This window comes from Parus major, chromosome 2 (assembly GCF_001522545.3).
Source record: "Parus major isolate Abel chromosome 2, Parus_major1.1, whole genome shotgun sequence".
In the NCBI taxonomy this organism is placed as follows: Eukaryota; Metazoa; Chordata; class Aves; order Passeriformes; family Paridae; genus Parus; species Parus major.
Window position 1 is genome coordinate 34,505,914 of NC_031769.1, and position 12,316 is coordinate 34,518,229.

Below are 12,316 nucleotides of genomic sequence, written 5' to 3' on the forward strand. Positions count from 1 at the left end.
ATTCACCCTTTGGTTGGTTGTGTACCTGCCAGTCCCCACATCTAGGCAAGACTGGATTAAAGAACAGCTTCATATCCTATTATCCTCCCTTGGCCTAGGCTATAATAATTGTCTAGGCTCCCCACATAGTCAACAGAGAAAGACTATTTGATAAGACAGCTTTCTCAATACAAGATAAACAACCCATGTGCAATGAGCTGCCCCCAGGTGCCCAGTGCTCTGGGGATTGCAGGGGAAATCAAGTCAGCACAGAACATGCAACCAGCCTTGGGCAAGCTGAAGTCAGGCAAGCTTGATTTTTTGTAAGTGGTGAGAAAAAAAAATATCAATATGCAAAACCAGTAAGAATAGCTGAATAGTTAATGACTATTCATTATTTCTTCACAATAATAGAATAAGGGCAGGCAATGAGCCTAAAACAGAAGGGAAATATTTTCCTACACTATTTTACTGAAACTCACAGTCACAGAAGCAGAAGTTTTATTGGTTTCAAGAAAAGCAGATGGCATTACTGAGGAAAAAGACCTAAGGTTACTGAAAACAAAATACATAGCTGCAATTCCCTGTCACTTAGAACATCACCCACAAAATATCAGATGCCGTAAGAAAACCAAAACAGAACAGCCCAGCGCTGCCTACCCTCACTTACAACTTTCCTTTTTCCCCCAGTCGTCACTGTTGACAGGCATCTCTAAATGCCCCTCTGCAGCTGAACTCAGTTCAATGAAGCAGTCCTCTAATCCTCAGTTGCAACACTAGGTGGCAGGGAAACATCTAACACACCTACAGCCCCGAGAACTGAATGCAGAGTCTCAGTTAGCGGTAGTTAAGGGATAGTGCAATGCAGCAATCTCACTTTCATACAACTTGATTTGCTTTGTGTCTTTACACAGCTTTGGCAAACAATTTTCAGGTACAACGCTGTGTTTACAGACCCATAGGTTAGTGATGTCAGAATAAATTCTGTCCCTGAGATACCTTGCCCTCTCATTTAAGAAACCATGGACAACTGCAAACTGTTTCTTCCTCTCCAAAAACAGTTCTTTGAACTCAAATTTTGTGTTTGACATCTTAATGATCTCCACCTCTGTAAAGACACAGCACCATAACACTTACCTCACACCTTTATTTTTCTAAAAACTCATTTTTTTATTTAAAATTCCTAACACTTGTGTGCTACTTGGGAAAAAATGCTGCGAAGGGGCAATGAAACAAGTTCTGCAACTCACACAGCCGCAAAACAGACAGCCCATGGAAACTGCTCTTCAGACCATACTGATCTTCCTGTCAGTACACTCTCCCTTCTGCCACCAGGAAAAACTTCAGACTTGTAACATTCTGCTAAAGATCCCCCTCAAACTGAGAGGGGTGTGAGCTTTTCTGATGAATGCCAAGTCTGAGTTCCAAAACAAACGTGTGTGTACATTTAAAGGACACTGTGCACTGCAGCACAACTTGCTGCTTTCCAAATTACAGATGTTTCCTAGAATGTTGCTGGCAGTAGAAGTGAAAGTCTGACATTTAACTCCTGCTTTGTTCACAAAATCTAACAAAAAAATGCAGACAATTATTGGCATGACACTCTCCCTTTAGAAGGGCAATAACCACTCTTCTCATTCAGCTTTGTATCAGTTTCTCAGCCATACAGAGAGATGCTGATGCCTTCTACTACATCTTTCAAAAACCTGCAGGAAAAAAACCCAAGGTCAGCAAACTGCTTTTTAAGCAGTGACACTCAAGTAGGAAGGTCAAGTAATTAAGGCACAGACTACAAGTAATACATAACGTAGCTGCTGAAAGTGATCTTGGCAGACAAACAAATCACAGAAAGTCACTGAACTGGATTTTGATTTTCAAAATGAATAATAACCTGGAAAGTTTGTTTCATTTCTGAAAAATAATTTAATACAAAATTTTAAAAACACTGATGTACTTCATTGTATAAGAGGAGGTACATTTTCACATTTTAAAATAGTTTAAAACTTTTGTACATAATGAATAGAAATTCTCTTTTATATAAACCAAGTGTTTCTTTGCCAACAGCAATTGTCAATTCCGAAACACAGAATTAAGATGACACAAGAACCAGACAGTCTAAGTTACTGCTATTTGTATCAAAAAAAATTATTCCACCCTTTACTTTCTACAGCTCATCATGCTTGTATGTGAATTCCCTGGCAGATATAAACCCGTCACTGTCTTCATCCTCTTTATCAAATATGTCTTCAACCAAAGCATCGTGCTGGGTGTCATTTACCACTGCTCCATGCTTTTCAAATTCTTTCTTCAAGTAAATTTTCACCTGTTAGACAAAAAGTAAGAGTGAACATTTTCAGACTTATGAAATAATTGATTACTGCAGCGTAACAGAGGGATGCTGCGCTCAGGATGGTGGTATTAGATAATAGATACCTCCCCTCCTTTGCCACTGCCAGAATAATACTTGTCTAACTGATTCTGCAGTCCCTCTGAGTGAAGGGTCTTTAGTGATAGAAGTGACAGTAAAACTAGCAAAGCTGTTGCAAAACATTTATGGTACCTGACTCAAAAAATGAGTCAGGACAGCCTGTCTTCTATGTCTGTACAGTAAAGTACAAATAGCTGGTCAGAAGTTATTAGCTACCAATTGGTCAGAGACAGCTTTTCCTCATTCCAGCACCCTGCCAACTCAGTACACATAAACAGCCACCCCAGATATATACAGAAATCTGTACACAATCTCAGTCTTTGCTGCTTCAATGGGAAATACATTAAAAGATTTCTAGATATCTCAAAATTTTTAGGAACAAAGACCCAAGACAGGTTTTAAACAGATCACTGGAATACTTAATGACATTAACCTAGATACTAATGGTAAGCAGTGTTTTCAACAACATCAGAATGGTTTTAGTAAGTTTTTAAGGTTTAAATATGGAGATCCCAAGTATTCTGAACCACAGAGCCTTCTACAAAAATAACAACACCAACATATCTATTAAACAGATACCACTTCTATAAGGAACCATGGACCTTGTTTCGGGTCTGTTTTAGTTACTTCAGTCCCTGGAATTTGTTAAAGTTATAGCTTACATTCCTAATATGCAGACATTACACACACTGATACTGTCTGATGCATAATACAAATTGTTAATTAGCCTTCTGAGCCCAATAAACTGTACCAGACCCAAATCAAAAATAACTCAGTGGTTTATACTAGCTTCTCGTGGATCACTTTTGCTGAAAAAGCAGAATTTTGAAAATGAGAGGCACACAGATGGTGAATAATGCTGAATAAATGTCCTTCACAGAGTGAATGCTATGAAATAGGATTGCCCTACAGCAGAAGAAATCCCAGTTTATTTATAAATCAGCAATTAAATCCAAAAAGCCCCCGAGTCTGGTTTTATTTCTGTGATGCTTTATCCAAGTCTTCCACAAATCACATGCCTATCCTCAGCTTACCAAGGCTCCTTTTGAAGCTCCAGTTCAGAATTTTCACTAGGATGCAAGGCTCAGAGCAGTGCAGCATAGATGTTCATTCTTTTCCACTCTCCCATCCTGTTAAATTTGCTCACTAGAGAAGGATAACCCACTCACCTCTTGCTTGGATAGCTTCCAGTCATCATTAAGATCCATCTCTTGGAATGACTCATGAGACCTTGGTCCATTTCTAATTTCTAGAAGGTCAATGTTGAAAATCAGTGTGCTCTCAGGTGGAATTTTTCCTGCCCAAAATGGAAAAAAGTTAAAACCAACTATATATTCAATGCCATACAAAAGCCATATGCATCAGAAGAATGTTCCAGCAAGCCTAGTCATTTCAAAGCAGCCTGCAGTTTGCACTGATAAGGATAAGTATCTGTAACAGTGATGAGCACAACACCATTTCAGCCTGTAGCCTGGACTCTGAGCAGCCCTTACAGCATAAATGTAAGCTTAGATGCAACTAGTTTTGTTGGAGACTAGTAGGTGTTGATGCAAGGTCTTATTCAGCAATTACCATCACAAGTTTATCAATGTTCTTGAACCTTTTTTCTTTCATGGTCAGAGCCAGATAAACTGGGAAACACTAAAGGAGACTGTACAGTCAGACAGCCTACAGTCAGGTCCAATGGGCAGCAGGAAGAGAGAATTTAGTCTGCCAGATACCCCATCACTCCCCAAATTCCTCTCTACTGCAAGCTGATACCTTGTATCTCCTGTTCTGCCACTGAGAAAATCTCTTTTACAGAGAAAGACAGAAAGGCTGGGATGATGTTGGTCTCCCACAGCAGTCTCTGGACTCAGGGAACAAAGCACCCAGCTATTTCCAAATTCACAGCAGAAACTAAGTACCTAAACCTGATCACAAGGCTTGTGTTATCACAACAGCATTTCTGATGTAGGTGAACAGACCGGTAACTTCCAAATACTGCCACAGAGTACTTCCCCATGCCACCACACCTCAAGGATTTCAGTTTATCAGGCACTGCCCTTTACAGAGCTATGATATGCCCTCATGCTGATGGCTGAAGCTACTGTCAAAGACCTTTTAGCACACACTTTGCTCCTTTATATAGAGAGATGTCGAATAGCACCAAATATATCTCTATGTTGGATGGCAGCACCCCCAAAAAAATTTCTGTGCCTTGAGAAGACAGGGCAAAATAACCCACATCTACCACTCTGGAGTAATGGTGCAGCAACAAATAGACTTGTAGATTAGACTTGTAGATTTCTGGGATGAATAAACGTGCAGAATTTTCTGGAAATACACGGCAGAGTGCCCTGATTAGAGTTTGGAACACAGGTGATTTTTTTGAGTGTTACAGAAAAAGGCATCTGACTCAAATGATGAGTCAGACAGCACCAAGGTAGGAGGCTAGTGAAAAAAAAAGTGCATTTGGAAGAAAGCATTAAGAAAATGAAAAAATTCTGTCTTCAAGGGCATCGCTTGAAAATAGCAACAAAATTATGTTAAAATACTTCAAAATCTTCCTAAAGCAAGTAATTTCTTACAGCAGTTAACAGTGTTTAGCTGTTTAACCTTCTTGCACTAAAAACAGAGGTGAGGCTTGCAAGTCTTTGAAGAACAACTATAGTGCTTTACATATCAATCAAACAATTAGGCCTGTGATGACTACATGAGCACTGCAGCATTTCTTCTATTTTTGTGGAAAATTTTACAGCTGAGCCCACCATAAAGACAACTAAATGATGACTAAATGAGGTTCCTGTTCTCTACTAGAAACATGATTACTTCTAATACTGTATCTTGCACCCTTGAACCTAAACCAGAGCTTCTAGAAAAATATGTGTTAAATGGGTACATTCAATAAAGGAGGGTATGAAGTATGCTGTAGGTATGAATACTACCTGGCATGAGGTAATATGGAGTGCTAAGCCTGTGTGCAGCCTTACTTGCCAGAAGACACAGACATGCAAACAGTCCTCATTCCCAAAACAGTCTCATAGTGATGGGAGAGATGGATGGACTGTACATTCCTAGACATTTATCCTTTCTGCTTTGGAACCTTGTACTACTGCAGGTCATTTGTTGCAACTCTTGTCATGACATAAACATTCATAATAACTGCTCAAAAGGAAGTCAACTTAAACAAATCCCATAAAGCAGAAATATAACCATTCAAGCTGTCACTTGCTTAACTGCATATTCCAAATCTAGCCCTCCTGTTAAAGGAATCTGGAAATATTTGAAAGGAAAAGCCCCAGCACAGGGAGTTTCTTAGGGTTCTAAAAGAAACCTGAAAGCAAGAATGAGGCTTGCACATGTACACTCATGAAGTATTACCACAAAAACAGATCCAACAGCCAAAAAGCCAACTGTTACCTAAGTAACCACCTCCACTTGACAGCAAAAGGGAGAAAAAAAACCAAACCAAAAAAAGAGGAAAAAAACCAACAAGGGCACCGTTGAACACAGCACTAGCAGAAAAGACACTTAGAACATACAGCACAGCAGCTACCATCAGTTTCTGGGGTTTTTTCCTGCATTTGCCACATAACCACTTAGTGCAGGAAACAAATTTATGAGAAATAGCATCTGACTCTAACTTTAATAGAATCAACCTGGAAAGCTTGAAAGCTTGCTAACTTCTCAGGCCATGAATAATAGTAAAATACGGAGATTAGAAACAATTAGAGCAAGGGTCTGGTTTCACATGTTTTACCTTTCCCTTCTTTTCCATAAGCAAGAGCTGGTGGAATAGTTAGCTTCCGTTTCTCTCCCACACACATGTCCTTCAACCCTCTGTCCCAGCCTTTGAGAGCTTCCCTTATGCCAAGTGTAAACCACATAGGCTGACCATTGTTATGCTTGTGACTGGAAAAGAAAGGAATAAAACACTTGGCATTTAAACCTCAAGTTCCACAAAAGGCAAATAGAATATGCTCATAATGTAGATAAACAGTTAAAAACAGAGCACTATTCAGCACCTTGACAAATGAGCACTTTCAAAGTCTTTAAAACTTATGCTTTGCATGACAAGGTTCCTTGGGAAGTGGAAAGAAATAAACCAACATTTATCTGGTGTTATGACAACACTAACCAGTCCAGATCTCCACCTTTACCTCCCTCATCACCTACTTCCACTTGGAAATTGATCAGACTAGAAGGGCATTTGTCTTACAAATCTACAGTCAAGGCCACCGTAAATTGCAAATCACAGACCAGCATGGTCATGATAGCAATACACATTTTAACATGCTTAGAAGAATCAGCCTCATCTCTTTCAAGAAGGCACTGGGGGGGAAAAAAGCAAATAACAAAACAACTACATAACAGTCTAGAAAAAAACAAATGCATGCAAAACATTGAACTTTAGTTTTGGGAGACAAGATCCTTTTCTGATTTAAACACTTTCACTCTACTAACAGACAAGGAATTTGAAAGCTCTATTTACTAGTCATGCAAGAAAGGTGTTTAAGAAGAAAATAGAACACTTACAGAAGTTAGTCAGCAACAAAAACTTTAGTGTGTCACTAGAAGTCCTTTTAAAGAGGCAGGTTAACTACAAGAGAAAATTAGTGAGATTTTAGTTGAATCATCTGCAAAAGCATAAACATGCAAAACTGTCTTTTTTGTTTAATATACAAAAAGTAGCCTTCAGGCAGCCTGCAGAGACTTGAGTATTTTGCTGTCTCCCACTATTAACACTTCCTTTATGTTTTACAGGATATTTAGCATTAGCAAGTCATTGCAGGCTCTTAGCAAAGTCCCTCGAATTTCTGGCTCTTCCTCCTATTTGCATTTCTGTGGCTCTGGTATGTTGACTTGTCTGGTCGGGGGCAGGTAAAGAATAATGAAAAGCTGTGATTGTGGTACCACTAGTGGAAGGATACATAAAACTTTTTATTTTTTAAATTAATACTTTGCTTTAGAAACCAAACAGAAATTCATGCGTAGCACAAGATTTACTAAACCGCTGAGATCATATACCAAAACCTGCACCTAAATCACAGAATCATAGAATGGTTTGGATTAAAAGAGACCTTTAAGATCACCCAGTTCCAACCCCTCTGTGCCATGGGCTGGGACACAGACTAGAACAGGTTCTCAGAGCCCCATCCAAGCTGGCCTTGAACACCTCCAGAATGGGCTGTCAACAACTTCTCAGGGCAACCTGTTCCACTGTCTCACCATCCTCCGAGTAAAAAATTTCTTTCTAATAACCTAATCTAAACCCTTTAAGTTGAAGCCATTCCCCCTTGATCTGTCACTACATGCCCTTGCAAAAAGTCTCTCTCCATCTCTCTTCAGGTAGTGGAAAGCCACAATTAGGTCACCTCAAAGCCTTCTCTTTTCCAGGCTAATCCGTGCCAGTTTTCTCAGCCTTTCCACACAGGAGAGGTGCTCCATGCATAACATCCCCATCTTTTAAGAAATGCCACATGGCTCTACTTCCTACAGACTGACCAGAAAACAAATGCTAAGTAAGATTTATTTTATAACTTCGGGAAAGTAGATTAGCCTTACTCTTGGTGATCATCTTGAACAGCATTGTGAGATACTGCTTCACACCAAACTTTCTGAGAACAGGTGGCAGTGGGAGGGGCCCCAATGACAAGTTTATGCAGTGTTACTTAAGCTCTTTTATCACAAAACAAATAAGTCATTCATGCTTTTGTTTCCTTGCACATAACTAAATGCTAGTTTTGGGCTTTTGGGGAGGGAGGAGTCAAAAAACCAAACAAAAAACCGCTTGCCCCTTACAAAATGCTCTTCACAGAGCTATTCGCAGGCTGATTGCAGACACCTGTGAGAGGTCAGGATTCAGGAAAGCACGACCAGAAGAGACCATCTATAAATAATAGATATACCTCAAAATATACACACACATAAAGGAGCGAGTCCAGAAAAGGTGCACCAAGATTGCTAGAGGGATGGAGCAGCACCTCTCCTACAATGAAAGGCTGAGAGAACTGAGATTGTTCAGCCTGGTAAAGAGAAAGCTGCAGGGTGACTTAATTTTACCTTGTCAGTACCCCAAGGGAGCCTACAAGAAAGATGGAGACACAATTTAAAAGGGCGTGCAGCGACAGGACAAAGGGGTGATGGCTTTAAACTGGGGCTCAGATTACATATTGGAAAGAAATTGTTTACTGTGAGGGTGGTAAGCCACTGGAACAGGCTGCCCAGGGAAGCTGCTGACCACCCATTCCTGGAGATGTTCAAGGCCGGGTTGGATGGGGCTCTGAGCAACCTGGGCAGCGTTCAAAAGTGCGTCAGATGGGGTTGCTCTGAGCAACTTCATCTAGTGGAAGGGCCAAGGAATCTTTAAGATCACTTCTAGCTCAAGCCATTCTATGATTCTATTACATATATATATATATATTTCCCCACGCAAGCTCAACCAGCAGCTGGCTCGGAGAAGACGCGCCGCTCACTTACGTCGAGTGAAACATGGAGCCATCCCTCTCCAAGTAGCCCTCGTAGTGAACCAGCATCATGTCCCCCCACTTGGTCTTTCTGTGGCAGAGGAAAGGCTTGTGCAGCACCTCCACCTTCACGTCGGGAGCGGGGGGGATCAGCGCCGCGCCCGCGCAGCCCAGCGCCGCGCACAGCAGGGCGGAGCACAGCAGCAGCGCCGCCGCCATCGCCCCCGCCATCGCTCCTGCCCCGCTCCTCTCACCGTGCCGCCATCCCGCGCCCCGAGCCCGGCCGGTCCGTCCGACGTGGCAGCGGCGCTCACCGCTCCCAGCCCCCGGCTCCCGACGGCCCGGCACCGGCGGCGCGCGCGCTGATTGGCTCCCCGCAAGGCCAGCTCAGGAGGGGCTGTAGCCCATTGGGAGACATCCCTGTCCGTTACTCAGACCACCCAATCGGCAGGTCCGAACAGCCGGGAGTGGGCGGGCCGGGCGCTCTGGGAAGTCACAGCTCCGGCGAGCGGGGCAGCCCCGCGGAGCGCGCGCACAATAGAGCCGGCTGCTGCCGGCCCTTGATTGGGCGGCAGGGGCAGCGAGGGCGCGTTCTGATTGGCCGCGAGAGGCCACCTGCTCTGGGCATTCCGCTCCTGCCCCCCCTCACCCGCCCGCCTCTCCTTCCCGCTGGTCACGCGGGCCGCGATTCACAGCGCGGGTTGCGCTGACGTAGCGCTGCGGGGCCGTGCCGCGGCTGGGCGGCTGCGGCGCTCCCTGCGCTGGGAGCGTGGCGGCGGCGACGGCGGGGGGCGGGCGCGGCGCGGGCCGGGCGGGGCGCGCGCCCCCCCGCGATGGCGCTGTGTGGCGGCAGCGCGGCGGAGCGCGGCCGGCGGCGGGCGGCGTGACCCCGCCGCGGGGCGGCCGCGCTGCATGGGGCCGGAGACCGGCCGGCATGGAGGGGGTCCTGTACAAGTGGACCAACTACCTGAGCGGTGAGTTCCTGCCAGTGCTCAGCCTTTGCGGGACGGGGGCCGTCATCTTCTCGTATGTGTATTTATGCAAGTACATAAGTGTATTATGTTCAGTGTATTTGATGGGTGCGGGTCAGTGCTGCTCCTTGACCCCTCCATCCCGGGGAGCAGCCCCGGCTCTGCCTTATTGTCACTGCCCGGTGTTTATCCCGGTTCCGGTGCCTGTCCGGGTGCCCCTCGCCCTCCCCGCGGTCCTGGGTTTGGGTTTGGGGTAGTTTGGGTGCTCTGGGTCACAGTTCGAACAGCGAACTTCCCCGTTCTCCACACGCCCCCGTGGAACTTCTCTTGAGCCGAGTCGGGGATTCCGGGCATTCCCAGAGCTGGGAGGAAAAGGTGTTGCCGTGTCAGTCCCACTTGGGGGATTCGGATGAGAAGGCATGCAGGGGAAAAAATAATGAAGAAAAAAGACAAGAAAAAAGGTGGAGGGGATTGTCCTGTTAGCTCTAGGCCCAAATTTTAATTTTTCGGGTGTTCCCGTGCCACGGAAGGCTTGATTTTCTTGGCAGATTGGAAGCAGCCGTGTGTGGCCAGAGTTTGCTCTGCAGAGGTTAAAGGTGCTGGGGACAGAAGCCCCTTGTGTTCCCATGGGATGTCCACTGCCGGACTCCTTCGAGCCAGGTGAGGCAGAGGCGTGTGATTTGGGGTAGTGGATGGGGTCTTGCTGGGTGCAAACCTCTCCGTGGTTTGTTGGAGCAGTTTGGAAACTTGAAGGTCAGAGGAAAGTAACCACGACCACCTTGACATTGCCAGGTGCGAGTGTTGCTCAGTAGTGTATGTTACAAGGGCTGCCGCCTTGCTTGATCTTTTTCCCGAGAGGTTGGAACAGCTGCACCTCTCTGGTTAGCTGGGAAACTGTAGGAAATCAAAATTAAACAAAGAGAAAGCTGAAGCACAAGCGAGTGTTGAATTTATGTGGTAGGGATGGCAGGGGGCAGGAGTGGTGCATAAGACTTGATTTATTGCTGTGCTTGAAGATTGCTGTGACTTTTCCCCTTTAGGCATGAGGTGTTCTGAGATGAGAATCAAAATTTGTCAGGTCTCAGTGAACAGACATGGATTTTTTTGTTCTTGTTGTTAATTATTTGTGAATGCTCTTGAATTATGAAGTGGAAGTAGGAGGAGCCACGCTTGCCCTTTTCATTTGAATTGCAGGACTGTGATGGTGGTATTAGTCCTTTCTCCATAGTAAAAACACGTATGGTCTAGTCGATTGAAAGTTTTACATGTTTTTCTTTGCATTGCTGAGATGCTGGGGTGTGTCTGGAATCCTTGTGCTTGGTTTTGTGCCATGAGACCGGGGAATGTGTATCTGTGGGAAACAATGCATGTTGTAGATAACTTACTGGTGTTTGACATTTTAGTGCCTGAGTGTGCCTGCGGTACGATCAACTGGTTTTCTGTTTTCATGGTAAGATGAAGACTAAGAAGTATTCTGTTTTCATCACAATTAAGTTTTCTTTTGTTAGCCACAGTGATAAGCACTTCCAATCAAATGACCCGTCAGGAAGAAGGATGATGCTTTGCAAACCTCAGTCTAAGTGAATGCGGATGAAGGAAGCTTTTCCTTGCATATATAAGATTTGTACTGGCTGAAAACTAAAGAGGTTTTGCTGTCAACAGGAACAAAATCTCTGATGAAAGATTGAAGCATCCTTCTGATTTCTTGGTTGAAACTTGACTCTTCTAGTAAGTGTGGTGATCAGGGTCACTCTATGCCTTTTCTTAGGTTGTAGAAGGCCCATGGTGTGCTTGAGAACAGTAAATTTGCTGCTCTGCAAGCTGTCTGTATATACTAGTCGCTGTAAAATGAAGACTTCCTGCCCTGAAGCCATTAAGTTATAACTTTATGCAGAGATGGGAAAAAAAAAAATTCATTCTGGAATGTGGTGTTAATTGTATCAGTAACAAAGAGCTGGAATGAGAGACAGGAAAGCCTCCTTTCAGGGATTAAGGGAAGTAAGAATGTTCAACACGTCTTCCAGAACAGTATTTCTGCTAGTATTCTGCCCCTAGTATGCTTTTTCTGTTGTTCAAGGTTGATGAATCAGGTGCTGTATAGTGTAAATGATGCAAGCAAAAAGTAGGGAGTTTGTGTGTCATCTCTCTGTGTTTGCCTGTGCTAGTAACACGGTGCTGATGTGCCTCAGAGTGAGGACTCCTCACAGTCAGAGAAGGGATAGGACATTCAAAAAAGAATAACTATGAAACTGTAGAAAATAAGTGTTTTTCCTTCTTTCTGTGAGGGAGGAGCTGATGGGAATTTGTTGGTAATTGAGTCTTTTCTGGGACTTTTGATTTTGTAATGTCTTATGTCATTGCCGTTATGAGAGGTCAAGTCCACATCAACCCATTTCCTCCCAGCTCTTGGGCCGGGAGCTAGATCTGTGTTACAAATTGCATACTTACTGACAGCAAGAACGTTTCAGAAATAGGAAACAAGTTTGGTT

At 44.0% G+C, this 12,316-nt stretch overlaps 2 protein-coding genes across 3 annotated transcripts in view; one reads left to right on the top strand and one right to left on the bottom strand.

The window, feature by feature from the left end:
* Positions 1–463: 463 nt before the first annotated feature.
* Positions 464–9,183, bottom strand: FKBP14 (FKBP prolyl isomerase 14). Its single transcript, XM_015618952.3, has 4 exons — positions 8,870–9,183; positions 6,150–6,301; positions 3,577–3,704; positions 464–2,302 (listed from the first exon to the last, which is right to left on the bottom strand). Exons 1-4 carry the CDS (start codon positions 9,085–9,087, stop codon positions 2,144–2,146), a joined length of 657 nt encoding a protein of 218 aa, XP_015474438.1. The 5' UTR covers positions 9,088–9,183; the 3' UTR covers positions 464–2,143.
* A 505-nt stretch (positions 9,184–9,688) lies between these two features.
* PLEKHA8 (pleckstrin homology domain containing A8) overlaps positions 9,689–12,316 on the top strand; it is a 31,040-nt gene continuing 28,412 nt past the window's right edge. Inside the window, exons 1-2 of one of the 2 annotated variants that reach the window (XM_019005733.2) lie at positions 9,770–9,830; positions 10,376–10,487. In XM_019005733.2, coding sequence (XP_018861278.1) covers positions 10,454–10,487 — 34 coding nt within the window. In that variant the 5' untranslated portion in view covers positions 9,770–9,830; positions 10,376–10,453. Of the gene's footprint in view, positions 9,831–10,375; positions 10,488–12,316 lie in introns of both variants that reach the window. The other variant, XM_015618950.3, reaches the window with a different exon arrangement.